Source organism: Megalops cyprinoides, chromosome 19, assembly GCF_013368585.1.
Source record: "Megalops cyprinoides isolate fMegCyp1 chromosome 19, fMegCyp1.pri, whole genome shotgun sequence".
Lineage (NCBI taxonomy): Eukaryota > Metazoa > Chordata > Actinopteri > Elopiformes > Megalopidae > Megalops > Megalops cyprinoides.
The window spans coordinates 12908200-12923859 of NC_050601.1; the positions used below are offsets into that span (position 1 = coordinate 12908200).

Genomic DNA, 15660 nt, shown 5'->3' on the forward strand with positions numbered 1-15660 from the left:
TATCCATTTCCGAAACTAATATTGGCAGATCAGGTTTGGCTTTAATGGCCTTTGTCAGGCCCAATTCTGCGTGAGTGGTCCCAGCAGCTGCGGCCGGGCCAGGTAAGCCTCCTGCAGCGAGGGGCGAAAAGGAACCCAACCCGTTCGCCAGGCTCGGCGCATGACATCATGACTCAAGACAGCCACCGGGCAGCTGCCTCTGGCTCCTCACGGCACTGTGAAGTTCTCCCTGAAGAACAGCTTTAATGTGCACAGGGACACCCGCACTGCCTTTCCCCCCTGCGCTTTGTGTTACTGCACACACCCCACAAGTCCAGGACACCCATCATGGATCACATTCCTGCTCACATCCAGGCCTGGCTCTTTGATAGCATGATTGCCATCCTGCAGACAAATACACAGCTCTCTGTTCAGATATGCTTGCCATATTTTTGTTCATTTCAGCTGAACTCTGTACCCAGCTCTACCCATAACCTCAGTGCCTTGAGTTGCAAGTAACCGCCTGCCAATACGTGACCAACCCACCTCTCTGAAAACTACTTGTTCTGCTGAGCTTAATTCGGGACAGGATGGCAAGAACCATCCATGACGGAATCTCTAAAAAAAGAAAAGAAAAAAAAGCTATTTAAAGGTTTCTGTCTTTACTATAGCACCCACAGTGCTATTTTCCCCTTGAATCAGTGGAAGTTTCTCTCACCAAAATGCTCTGGTACGCTTACTTACACTGTGGAATTTCTGGACCATGAAAGCAGTGCCCCAGCCAAGCCACCTAAACCCCCCCCACACCAACCAGAGCTTTAAAACAAGTCCTTCTGTGCTCCAGGGGGAAGTTGTACAGCTAGCAATTTCACCAGACTCCTTACTTAATCTACTGCTACTGTATATACTGCAATACAAGTTTGTGTGTGTGTGTGTGTGGGTGTGCGTATATATACACACACATACACATGTACACTATATCCAAATACATGTGTGTAAGTACTGTAATTTTCCAAAGATAAATGAGGGAAAATTAGCGACCATGTTTCTTATTCATGCCAGGTTTCATAAAACACCATTATCTGTCTCCAAAGTCTCAGCATTTTCGTAGGATTCCGACTGATGGCGGCAGACCAAGAAACGGACCACAAGCCACCTAAAGACAAAACTGAGGACTTTTTCAAAACCACAGCCGGGCTGATTTCCACTAGTAAAGCTGTCAAACCAGAGTGAAAGCCATTCATTTACTGCGCCCAGAGAGGGGGGGTGCTGCTCAGGCACCGCCTCTGTGTTCTGGTGAACAGCCACACCACTGCCTGCAACCACAGAGGTCAGAGAACCAACACGCAAAACACGCAAAGGACAAAGGTGAACAAACATTTTTTTTTCCTTTTCTTTCTTTTTTTTTTCCTCATTTAATCTGACCATTAAAAAGACTGGAGTCCTCAAGGATGACACCAAGGCCCATTCCAACCATGACGTCAGTTTCCGTTGCTTTGTGGGAGTCCAGTGTTTGCAGCCGGACTTTTGGCAGGGGCTTAGCAGTGGCCACAACAACTGTGATTATTATGGAGAAGCCTTTGAACCCTAGGAAACAGCTGTGAAATCGGCTATCTGACTCAGCTCTTCATAGCCTTATTTAGTTTTAAGGCAAGCATAAAGTGGAAGTGTTATCAAATACAACACAGACGTCAACCTCAAACATTGAAAGATTTGTTTAAATTGCAACATGCACAGATGCGCCCGTGCGCACACACACGCACACACACACACACACACACACACACACGTTTGACTATCTTGGCTCCAATACACCAAGAATCACAACGATGAGTAATATTGTATTCAGGTACAAATAATTAATCATTTTGTCCTTTTGATGACATCCATTCATAATTTAATAACAGAGAACGCCAGAGCTTTGAGCTGCACTAGCAATAAGTATAACATAACGACATTTTTAGACTTTTCATGACAAAACTTAATTACATGGATTTTGATGCATGCAGATAAGAGTAAATTTAATTACTTAGTCTAACAAATTGCAACAAGAGCAACAAAAGAATCATCAGATTGTAGTCATGAACTTGCAAATAGGTAGCCTAAACATAGGTAAAAAAAACTGCCAGCTTTAAATACATAAAGAAGAATTGACCATGCAGGAGCGAAAACAACAAGCTGTCAATGTAAGATATAGTATAGCACAATTTCATCCTGAATTTTATTAGATTGTTATTGTCTTGGCGGAGGAGACTGCAGCATTGGCTGTGTGTTCCCAAGCCAGTAAAGTGCAGTGTTTTATAGGGGAAGAGCAAAGGAAAAAAAAGGCCTTTCCTCCTGTGTTTTCATTCCTTCCTCTCGTTGCAAGGACTAAGAGCTAGAGGTTATGCCTCATTAGCTTTTACAGATATTCACAAGCTCCAGACACACACACAACACATGACCCAGCAGCCTCCGTAAACTACAGAGGGGTCTGTCTGTCTCCGGGCAACAGTTTATACGAGCAACCAGCGCCGCAGCTAATGATGGAGGCTGAGGGACCGTCAGTCCCTCTGCTCTCGTCTTCACCCCAACACTGCTTAAGCCACTCTTCCGTTAGCTATGGTGTGCCCATTGTGATATTGGATGTATTTATAACATGCAGTAAGAAAAATATCACTTTTCACACATTTAACTAAATGACTATTTCCCACATTTCCCTTCATAACAATTTCAAAGGCTTAAAATAAAGATTTTAGATATTAAATGTGCTGAAAATATACTATTAAAAGTAATTAAATGTTCCAATCATTTGTTAAAGACTTAATACTTTTTAAAAATTCATACATTTCATTCATTACTTGAATGTTCCACCGGCTTAGTAAATGTTGCATATATTCCACAAGCGTATTTAGAAAACGTTTCCTACAGTTCATACATTCACACATTTAGTGTTTTAATGTATCACAGGTTTGAACATTTAATAAACATTTGAAATGTAATATTTATTAAATGTTGGAAAATGATCATACGTGGTAAATGTTGAGTCAATTCAAATGCCTATCTGTCATGAATCATACCCCAGGGTGGAGAAATGGGTGGGGACAGCATGACAAGGGTGCAATATTCCCTTCAGAGAAAAAGGACAAACTGAGGAACGTTCCCTGACTTTACTGTTTCACCCACAGGTCGAACTGACAAAGCAGAGAGTAGCTCATGTACAGAACTAGCGTTGTAGCTAAGTGAATACTAGCTGACGCTGCCCCACAACCACTGCATCCATTGAAGGCACTGTACTGTTCACAGAATCCCAGCAGAAACCGGTTCCAATTAAACCCTGAAACCCTACAAACAACAACAAAATCATAACAGCCATAACCCACAACACAAACACAAATATGACATTGCATCATGGGAGAAAAAGCCAAACAGTAAAAATATTATGAAAACCTTTCATATCTCTGCATGCATAACTACAATAGTACAAAAAGGCATGTAATTGTGATGTTGACTGAAAATAATAAGCCATGGCAGTGACAAATTAAACCTTGCTTCACATGTTGTAATGCCTCTTACAGTCTAGCGATCTAAAAACAGTGTACATTAAGATAAATGCTGTTTACATTGTATTTGACACTCTGTACAGAACAGGACATTCATTAACCCTGGAAGGAAGAGAAATACCCCACAGCCTCCTTCACTGAAGTGCTTGTTCTTTGTCGTGGGGAGTTGAAGGGGTGTGTGCTTATTACCATCACGACACCGTGGGCAGCCGCACTGGAGTAACAGGGTGAGTAACGCAGGAGGAAAGGGGTGCGGGCAAGAAAAGAGTGGGGAGTCGGGATTGGGGGGAGGATTCCAGGATTTCTATTATCATCCGTATGGCTGTATTTCAATATGGCTGTAAAAGTGTCGTTCTGGAAGAGGCTGCCGCGCAGTTTAAAGAGATGAGTCAGCTGAGTGATTCACTCAGAGAAAGTGTGGGAGAGCTGATGAGCCGGGGCCCAGGCAGGACGTCACCTCTGTGTATCATTCGGGAGAGGCCTGTCCCAGCCCAGCCCCTCACCTTCATGCACACTGTCTCTGGGTTATGTGTCCTGACCGCACAATGGCGGGAATGATCAGAGAATCTCCCATGAAGTTTCCAATGCGCATGTATGCATGTGTGTGTATGTATGTATTCATGTTTTCACTACCTACTGTATTCCTCTCTCTCTACGTGCATGTGTGTGTGGTTCACGCGCAAGCATGCACTCAGGCAAATGTGTGTGCATTTGCACCACTTCTCGTTCACTGATGAGGCCATGTCCAATGAAAAGGCAGTTAAACAACAATCTTACACTGCAAGCCTATTTGTGGTACAAAAAAAAAAAAAGAAAAGAAAAAGTGTGGACATGAGGCCATGGCAACCGGGTCACAACTCACATGACAACTGAGAGCAAGACAGACAAAGACTGACAAGACAAGGCTGACAAAACGGCAACAATCAGAGCGTTCGTTGTCAAAAAAAGAAACAAAACACCTGGTCTTTGCGATCTCCGTTCTGCTCTCCCTTCTGACTATGTGAAGAAAGGGCAGCTTCACGTAGTCCACATACATGCTGTGTTCTGTTTTGAACAGTGAGCCAAGTTAAGTCAGTCAGTGCTCCATCACTCTCGCTAACCTACACCATAATGTGCTTGGCTGCTGCATGATTGGATTATCTGTACTCTGCACTTTATTCTGCTGAACCTGAGAGCATTCCTCTCCTTGCAGATGCAATATTGCCAGCTTTAAGTGCTGCTAATGGCAGAATTATATTGGAAACGTGTTTGATTGCCACCTGTTAAGACTGTAGCCTTTACTTCTGATGGATATTGTATCAATGCTTAGGCCCGACTGGATCCAGAGCTGGAAACCACCTCCATCTCTATAAGGCAGTGCTTCTCAAACCTCTCCTGGGAGACCCCTTGTCCTGCATGTTTTAGATCTCTCCCTGCTCCAACACAGTTGATTCAAATGATCAACTCGTTATGAACTCTTAATAACAAACTGATTATTTAAATCAGCTGTATTGGAGCAGGGAGAGATCTAAAACATGCAGGACAAGGGGTCCTCCAGGAGAAGGCTTGGGTAATGCTGCTATAAGGTATACGAGAAGTATAATGTGTCAACCATAAGCCCGATTCATCTATGCAAGTCAAAGCATCAAGCGAAGACGCGGTGACTCCTGTTACTAAGCATAAGACATGACTCACTGCACACTGAACAGAAACTTTTTGTGTCTGCGGAGGACGCTCCAACTGTGAGGCCACTGAACTGGTCTGACAGAGAACCTGACGATTAAGAATTACATAAGTTTTGAGCTTATTAAGGAAAAAGCAATTCCAATAATAACACTGTGAAATGAAACTATGAAAGCTTTGAGTCACCACCACAAATAATGGGCAATTAACTCCAGTGCTTAGAACCAATTAGTACTGGAAAAATGAAAACCAAGCAGCTGCCAAGACTGCCCCAGCAGCACGCTAATAATGTGTGTGAGCTTATGGGCTTTGCAGACAGTCTAAAGGGGGCAGTCTATCCAACTACTATGGCACTTAGTCCTTATATTTTAAATGCAAACTTAAGCAAGCATTCTTTATGGGTAAATTTTTTCTAGAATTTAAAGACACAGAACACCATAAATGTTAGATTTAATTCCTCCTTAGTTTTCATTCAGGTCAAGTCCCTGCAACATAATAACTTATGCAGGAACATCAGATACAGTGAGGCCTGTATTCAATACACCGCAGTTTATCATTGATTTTGAATAACTCATTCGAGCATGGATTTCTTTTAAGGGCGAAAGAGGTCATATTTATTCACTATAAGCAATCAACTGCAATGCTGTGGAGGGTGTTATGGCACTTATGCAAAGTTAATGACAAAGCTCTCAGTGTTGTTTCTGTTACATTTTGCTTCAAGTTTTTTTTTCTACAAAAATCACAAATGACGCAGGTCTGCAACAGTGTTTTCCAAACACAATAAGTAGAAAGACATCCATCACATAAGGCAGAAATCACCTGCAACAGGTGAAAAATGACAAGAGTTTCAGGCTTCAACTTCCATTCAAGAACACTTGTCAAAACATTTTCTCAATTCTCAGTTTACCTCAGTGTAAGTTCCTAAAAAGAAACGGTTTTGTAATTGACAGTTAATAGGACTAGTCCATCTTTACATCTTTGAGGGACTTTGTGTAATTAACTTTTTTTTTTTTTTTTAACTTTGATAGCATACACAATAACTGCACTTTTCAGTTTACAATGCCTTCATGTTAGATTTTTGTTAAACAGTTAATTGGATAAAAATGCCCTTTTATTCACCATATGGCAAAACAAACATCTTTGAATGAGTGGGTTGGTCCCACATGACTGTCACTTGGCTACTACCTGCCCACCGTTTTGGATGCATGGCTTCATTATAATTTCTTAGGAAAGTATTCTAGTGAAGTGAACGTGGTCCAGACAAGTTTTCTCAAGATGGCCACAGTATGTATCAAACATACACAGATGTTATACTTACTTCTTCTGCTGAGCTTCCTTCCTGTCAGCAGATCCAAGACTCTGCAAAACAAAAGACAAACAGGACATTACACCATTGTTCTCCTGACCTGCTGATTACTAATCAAAAAGAAGGCCTTTATTCAATTAATCTAATGTGCTTTGTCATTAGCGTTGGATAACAACATTAAACAAGCAGTGCTTTTTAGAGATCGGAGTACTGGATATCACATTTGCTTATGGTCGTTATTGAGAATGAAGGACAGAGTACAGTACACTTAGAGTACTATGCGCATGAAGTGCTGGAAATATAGAGGCATGGCCTTGTTGTCTTGTTCGTCTTGTGACAACTACTGTCCACATTTCCTGTGGTCATCAAAGACCCTATGGATCTCTTTACAATGAGTGGAGGTACTGTAGCATTTCTGACATATGAGCCTAAATATTACTTTCTCATTTGAGACATCTACTTTACCTGAGAGAGCGAGTGAGAAAATCAATTCAACCAACTTTTCCAGGCACCATTAACACATGAACTGAGTAATTCTGATACAAGCTACAAGCAATTCAAGATTAGTTCCTCCCTCTGTGGTGAGAAGTGTATGTCTGTCAAGTGTAACTAATATACCCTTCATTTTTTACTTCACTTTTATTGTGTGCCATCCTTGGTTGGCAAAGAATCACTTTACTCTTTGGTCAAAAATTGATCCCTTATTCCCACCTCCTCCCAAAAGAAACCCAAAACATACAATACCTAGTCTATGTTTCCTTACAGTGTTCAACTTCTAAAAACCCAAAAACTTTAAACTGTTGCAATGTTGTTGTTGCTTCTGGTTGGGCTGTTATTTAGAGCACTGTCTACAGCTCGAATTTCAGGGAAGCATGAGGCAAATGGGGGGGGAAGAAATTTAAAGTCGAACAGTGGTGGGCTCCAGTGGTTATGTGCAGCAGTAACTTTACAATCCTGTCAGAGGAATTTTGGGAAGTCAAACTTTACAAATCTTTGTGCAGGTTTTACATTTACATTTACATTTATTCATTTGACAAACGCTTTTATCCAAAGCGACTTACATAGGTTATAGTTCTTTACAATGTTTTCCATTTATACAGCTGGATATTTACTGAGGAAACTGCAGGTTAAGTACCTTGCCCAAGGGTACAGCAGCAGTGACCCAGCGGGGATCAAACCGGCAACCTTTCGGTTACGAGTCCTGCTCCTTAACCACTATGCTACACTGCCATTTTCCCGTAGCCTTTGCATTTACAAATGAACCATACAAGTAAAAGAAAAATCACTAATAAGGTAAGCAGCCCAACGGATGACATTAAAAGATACTATACATTTCAATATGTGAAAGAACAAAAAGCCCTGCATGAGTTGCGTATGAATCTGGTATTAAAACAGTTCTATCTACCCAGTGTCCGAAAGACTCAGATTTCACAAGCTGTACCTGCTTGGCAATGGGACTGCCCACCAGCTACTTACATAACCTCCTGTGTTCCTTCCAAAACAGGCACTCGATCCCTCTCCACAGCCGTTCCACATGAAGCGGGCAGGAATACCACTCAATATGTCCCGTAAAGCCAGATACAGCAGCAACTGTCCTATGAATCTACAAACGTATCTGCTACAGGCTCTCAGAAAATAGTCGGTGGATCTAATTTGGGGGCCTGTAATAGCAGGATTATTTTGAAGTGCTTTTCATCCCATTCTGTCTCTAGCAATTGGGAAGAAGCCACATACAGTCCACTCGACCTTTACCCTTGCCTGCAACACCATACACCGTACTTAACTTAGGCCTAGCCAGGACTGGCCACCCCACAGCTCTATTGCAGATGCAGCCTTGCAATAAATGGCACTGTCTTCTAGACCTGTAAGCATTGCACTTCACTGCTGCAGGGCACAGATATAAGTGTCACAATACCAGCAAGTAGAATAACATACGTCATACTGACTCAATCTTAGTTGCACAGAGTAATTTCACATGACCCCACACACACACAGATAGACACCCTGACCAATAAAATCCAGTGTATACACATGGAAGAGTCAGGAAGACCCAGAGGAACATAAATGATGGGGAAAGCATTGTCCTGACCCTGGGAAAAACAAAGCTGGAATGGAAATCAGCGCATGTCACAAGTGGGAATACACACCTCATACACCGCAAATGACAGCTGTTCCTTAGTGTCAAACTCAGGACCACATTAAATCTACCTGTTCATTGCGTATATATACATAGTGTTCCATGTATTATTTGCCAAATGTTTGGTTCAGTTATAAATGATTAATTTCAATCAATGACTTTCATGATGACGTGCTGGTATCAAATAAAAGCGTCACTGTGTAAATTTGTTGCTCAAAGTTACACCAGATACGGTGTATTGCTGTTAGATTGAATCTGGGCCTCAGTCTAACTTTTCACAATGGGTGTTCAGTTGTGTTCCGGACTTGAAGCCTGCTGGCAAAAGTGGACGAGAGCATCATGACAGCGATAAAAAAAGCAAAATGCCAGTCCAAAGATACAAAAGAAGACAAACTGAGAGCTGGCACTTGTCCTACCACCCAATGCGAGGACTTGGAGAGCAAAGAGCAGGAGGGGGGCAGACACACTCAGAGGACAATCACCTCTCTGCTGTTTTGCAGTGACAGCATTATCAATCACACATAATTTAATTGACCGCCATTCCTACTCTTCAGTGTAGAGAGGATCCTGTCTGCCGGTATATTACTGAGCTCACCTTCAGTGTGCCACTGACAAAAACACGTAGGCATTTACTGATGTTATATTTACATTGTTTGATTATATGTGGACCAAGCAGAAATCATATCAATGAGGAATATACTAAACAAGCCGCATCCGCAAATGTAAAAGCCTATAGAAAATAAGCTATGCGCAAACAAACATGCACATTCTCAGAAACACACACGTACACACGTATGCGTGCACATACAGGCTCACATACTTACAAACGCAAACACACACACACACACACACACATACACACGTGCACACACACAGCCACACACACACACACACACACACACACATATACATATACACACACTCACACATACACATAGACACACACATCTCCCTCCTTCCACATACCTCTGGTGTCCGTCCGCAGTGCTCTGAGATACACACCTGCTGATAACCGTTCAGCTCCACACTGCGGACCCCCCGTCCCCACTCCACTTCACCTCTGACAACTTTCCTGCAGTCATGCCCGCAGAGGAGTCACCTCGCATAATCTTCCTTGCGCCTTTTGTCCTTTTTTCTCTCTTTCTGTCTGTCTCTCCCCTCACTCTGAGCAAACTGGCAGTCACAGTGAGTCTCTGAGCGTGCTCAGATGGTGGCTGCCTTTGCCGAGTTGTACTTTAGTTGTGGTTGCCAGGCGATAAGCTTCTAACTCTACACACTGGAGGGGGAGGAAGGGGGGGGGGGGTTTCGGAAGGAGGGGTGCAGAATGCTAATTACTATCACTCTACTGCTGATTGGGTGCTCTGAGGTAGCAGTGGGGGCGGTTATACAGGTGGATGGTACGGTGCTAGACCACCAAGAAACAGCATAATTACACTCATGGCATCACATAAACCTTTGCAAGTACTCATTCATTGATTAATATCAGCCAAGCAATTAATACTCTGGAAGAAACTACTTCAAATTTTCTATATTTTCCACATAAACTAGACCATTGTGCAAGTGCAGCCTATGTTATATGTGTCTGTCTGTATCATTGGTTAATATTGTGTCACTCCAGTTGTCTGGCTAACACTCTGAGAACATGTACGCAGGTGGATTATTATGGTATATCTTAAGAACAAACTGGACACGAAGGAGGTAAAGTAATTCAAACATATTGTGTTTAATTAACTGTGACTTATTCACTAAAAATATAAGCAAGGCGTAATATCTCTGTACTTGATTACAATCTGCTTCTAATTGGACATTCACTCCTGTTTTCCCACTCAAGATGACTGAAAATGTCTGAGGGACTTCAAGGCTTTCTAATTGGATATTTCCAAGGGGCGAGAGTATCTCAGATTTCTTTCAAGTGAACCTATAAGCAAGAGTGGTTAATGAGCAGGAGCAGAGGGGGCACAGGGCTGTTCTGCCTCCGCTGGGGTTGGAGAGGGTGGCACTGAAGCGGCTGCATCAGAAGTGGGCTGGAGGAGGGCACACCTGGAGAGAGGCATTCGAGGCCAGGGTGACAGGAGGTCCCTGTGTGCTGCCTCGTTTTGCACTGAGTAAAAAAAAAAAAAAAAAAAAAGATTCTTTACTTTGGGACAGCATATGACAAAGGCTGTCAAGATACGTTTTGTGTTCTGAGGCTTGGGGGGGTTGCATCAAATAGTTTCCCCTGATAACCTTTACTTCCCTTCCAAAACAGCACAGCGACCCAATGTCTTAGGCTTCTGCACTCAAGGGTAGTCTTAGTCAGTGTGCAGTTTTTTTTAAACATAAAAAGGTATAATCAAGCACTGACTTTAGCCCCGGATGTGTAATCACAGCTATATAGGGGCATCTCTCTCGAGCTGTAAGAGACTATCATCAAGGCTGAATCAACTGCTTCCATGGCAGTGCACATTACCCAAATTTATCCTACGGGCTGCAGAAATTGGCTTATAAACACATGATGATTCTCATGATATGATGGACAAGGGAGGATCAGTCAAAAGCAGAGCCCTGAGCAGAGGCAGCAGCCTCTCTCACTCAGGCAAGATCAGCAGAGCCCAAAGCACAAGCACACAAGTTTAACTAGTATATGTGGATGACCTTCAGCCAACCTTCAGGCAAACGACTACTTTGTTGCTGTCACTTGATGGTTGAAAAACACTATGATTTGAGGCAAAAGGCTGGTGGATGATGGACTGATGCCAGAATAGTGGATGATGGACTGATGCCAGAATAATCTAAATTATTCCCTCAGTATTTCTCTCAACACAGCCTTGTCAATGTCACAGGAGAGCCCAGTGATTTGTCTTCCTTACATATTTTTTATTTACTGTTTGATTAAGCAATAAAGGTGAAATTAATATTTGTCTAAGAGACCTTCTCCTGGAGAGGCTGTCAAGAACAAGATGAACACTCTGAAATGCAATCCATAATATCAGCAGGCAGTCTGTCGTTTTCGCATTGTGTCAGGGCTTAAATTCTGTAGCTTTGTACATTTCGATTTGAAGAAATTATCTAAGCGGCTGAGGATATTACAAGCATTATTCAATGTGCTGCGATCCCCCACATGTGAATCACCTCATTTTTCTTGTTAAATACTGCAATGAAGATGCCAGACAATTCTAATGTTCACAGACATATTACCGTTTTATGTCTTTTGTTTCAGCTGTTGTCTGAAAAATGCCCATAATCACTGCTGGCCTGTTTTCAACAACTGCTATGGTGCTCTGTCTGCATAAATCAGAACAGAACAGCACTCCTGCTCGCGTGCACAGGCAGGCAAGCATGCGCGCGCGCACACACACACACACACACACACACACACACACACACACACACACACACACACACACACACACACACAGACATACAGCATGAATGCACACACATACAAACACACAGGCTATAAGTTTCAGAAGGCTTTCTGAATGGGCTTTTTGTTACTTTAACAAGGCACAATTGCTTTTCAACTTGTATTTTGTCCCTTGAAAAGGAAATCTTATCCCTTATTACATGTAATAACAGTATTACATAACAGGCCACGAGGTATTGTCACAGGGTGCTCCAGAGTGCTAAGTAAAAATGAAGGTAAAATTTGAGAGATTCCTTATCACGCAGCATGATTTCCATTGGCCAGTGCTGGTAAAACAATGGAGCAGCACCTGTCCTGTTCCACACGGGGGATGCCAGAGCCCTGAAGGGGCAAGGAGGACATAATTATCGTATTAGTTGCCCTATTAGTTGCCCTATATGCTGTAATTGTACAAATCTGATAGTACTGTGTCCTCAAACAGACCTTGCTCTCAGCTGAGAACTGTCTCATTGTGGAACTGTACACATCCTGTCCCTGTACTGTCGCTATACTTACTGTATGCACTTTCGTAAGTCGCTTTGGATAAAAGCGTCTGCTAAATAAATAAATGTAAATGTAAATAATTCATATCAATTCAAGAGAGTGGTACATGTACCCGGGGGTATTATGAGGCATTTTATGAGGGGGAACACACTGCGTGGCTGACATATCAGCTCGTGGGACCCTGAGGGACTGGAGCATCAGAAGACTATCACAATGCCTCTGGTCCACTCCTCAGCCCCACTGTCACGTGAAGCACTGGCTGCACAGAGGCAAGGCACACTTCAGCTAACTTGACCAGCACCCATTTACTGAATTTACTCCCATAAATCACTGCTATGAGCACGGCCATCCAGTGGACCGACACTACTGAGATATCCTGATAATCCCGTCATTCTCTGAAAAATTGCAATATTTATTCCAATTGTTATCATTTAAGTAGAGCTAAGTACTGATTAAGCACTACATTAAGCAACAATAATCTTTTTTAATTAAACTTAGTTATGTAGGTGGCAAACAAGAGTGTTTGATAAAACCATGACACATAATACATATCGGACCACTTTCCTTCGCTATACATCATTCAGTTCAGAGAAGTGGTCTAGGAGAGCTCCAATGAATCAGCACAGCCATATCAGAGATCAGACGTTCTGGGATCAATGGAGAGATTGGCTTTCTCAGTCTTAGTCAGAGCTCAGCTTCAGTGAGTGACACTGACTGAAATGTATTTGATTATATGAACAGAACACCCACAATTCAGGAAGAAAAAAAGGGACGTTGACACATCGATGAAGGGTAGACGCTGAGGAAGAGCTGAGCGATGATGAATCACACGTCACATTAACGTCCCACTCCAGGCTCCATCCAGATCACTGCAGCATCTGCCTGGCATAAAGTCATCTCCCGAGTGAGAGCCACTCAGTAGCAGAAATTTATTCTCAAGACCGTTTCGTGAGAAGGATGACTAAGGGCTTTACTGACACCTCACAATTTGCAATATGGCTGGATGGAACATGAAGTACACATTCTCAGTGCATCTGCTGTTAGTCTGTAATGCTTTGATACCATATTAGTCATACTCAGAGATCAAACCCCTTTTGGTATTGGTATATTTGGTGATGCTAAACTTCATTTAACATGACATGATTTTTTTCCCTAATTTGGAAATCAAGACTATCAGTAAAAGCAGAAAATGTACTTAGAGAAAAAAAACAAATAGAACAGAAAATAAACAAAACCAGAAGGTACTAAAGAGTTCTAAAAACCTTAGGTCTGCCAAAGATTGAGAGGGAGAACGCAAACCTCACCATGCCTCACCACAGCAACTGCTATCAGTAAATGGAATACCTGGCCTCTCCCCTTCTGTAATTGCCCAGGATGTCAGCACTCCCAGAATTCCTTGCTGTGTCTCTGGGCAGGGGGACCACTGCAGTAGCCAGAGCACCTGCTACTCAGGAGACTGGGAGGGGAAGTGTCCAGAGCACCACAAAACACACATAAGTTGCACTTCACAATAAGTTTCACATACACCGGTGTTACTGCATGGTTATGTCAGTAACAAGAGGTTGCCACTCTGTAACAACATTGTAAATACTATGTACTATCTACTTACTATGCTATACTACAATTTCCTTGAGTGTACTTAATGAAATTTTTGAATTGAATTTAATTAACTTCCATATTAGCTACAATGCAGTTAGAGTAACAATCACTTGAAGTTGTTCGGATGAAGTTACTTAGGTGAATGTGCAACTTAATGTAAAGTGTGACCCGCACCAGTAGTCATGACAAAAGGAGGCGCTTATGCAGGCCTATACATTTTTTGGCATGGATCTGTGTCACAGACATCCCCTAATACTATTAGACCATGTTCCTCAAAATGCTTAATCAAAGTACTCCCATCAATTTTGTTACTAATTACAGCACTTGGCTTGATATACTTAGGTACATTTGACAGTTTGATTTGATAGCATCCATGGTGATTGACACTCCATTACATTATTGTCATTTAGCAGATACTCTTATCCAGAGCAACTTACATAGGTGCCATTTTTTTTTTTTTACATGTTATCTATTTATACAGCTGGATATTTACTGAGGCAATTGTGGGTTATGTACGGTACAGCAGCAGTGCCCCAACAGGGAATCGAACCAGCAACTTTTTGGTTACAAGCCCTGTTCCTTACAACTATGCTACACTGCCATCCTATCAGACGTAAAGACTCCAGCATTCTGATACATAGAACAAAACTATTTACTTTTTACAATTGACATCAAATGCTGTTTCTAGTGTATTAAGGGTTAAGAGTCAATTTTCAGAGCCTCATTAGTCATTAATTATTCTTTGACCTTCACAACTATTGGTCAGAGAAGAAAAAAAGCGGATACAAGCCCTGTATTAAATTGGCCTATTGTGTTCATGCAGGGGGTGGAGAAATAATGTGAAATGCTACATCACAGTGCTAGCCAGTTTGCTCTCAATAACTTAGCAATAGCACGCATCAGATGAGAGGCAGCTCCTTTCCTTTCACTTCAACTGCTTTTGCAGTCTCTGCTTCCTTCCACATTGATCTCTGTGAAATCAATGTGCCACAAGATACGAGAAGATGGACTGCAAGTAAACAACTCAACTAGAGGCTGTAGCAGGCAAGAGGCATGAGGATCAAAAACCGCGCTTCCTGTGAATGCTGAGGAGGGTCTTAAACTCAAAATTATTTATCACTGGAGCATGTCTGCTTTAGCACAATTCCACAGCAGCGTCCCCGATCGCTACGAGACAAACAACAGCACGTCATCCTTTTATGGAACCGAGAGCCTCGTGTTATTTTCCATGCGCGCTTGGTTTAATGCTTAAATAGCATTACAGAGCACAATAAAAATACGCTGAGGGGGGAAAAAAGTTTGCAATTCTCTTAATGAGAAAAAAAATCAGAAGAAATAAAATACATGCATGCCATTAGGAAACATTGTTTCTTGTGGGCAGACATTTTTCATTCTGTCTTTTTTTCAGCTTAACATTAGTCACGGTTAATAGGGCCCTTAACTGCTTTGCAATTTGAGCAGAATGGGCTGTGATATATGACTTCTGAAGCCTGCAGCAGTATTTATTTCAGCGTTCGAGCAGACAGCGCAAAGACATTTACAGCCA

The 15660-nt window shown here is 42.1% G+C and overlaps 1 protein-coding gene across 1 annotated transcript in view; it reads right to left on the minus strand.

The window, feature by feature from the left end:
• Positions 1–15660, minus strand: part of LOC118794617 (ankyrin repeat and fibronectin type-III domain-containing protein 1-like) — a 113409-nt gene that overhangs the window by 41865 nt on the left and 55884 nt on the right. The window contains exon 4 of the mRNA XM_036552872.1: positions 6502–6542. Coding sequence (XP_036408765.1) covers positions 6502–6542 — 41 coding nt within the window. The remainder of the gene's footprint in view (positions 1–6501; positions 6543–15660) is intronic.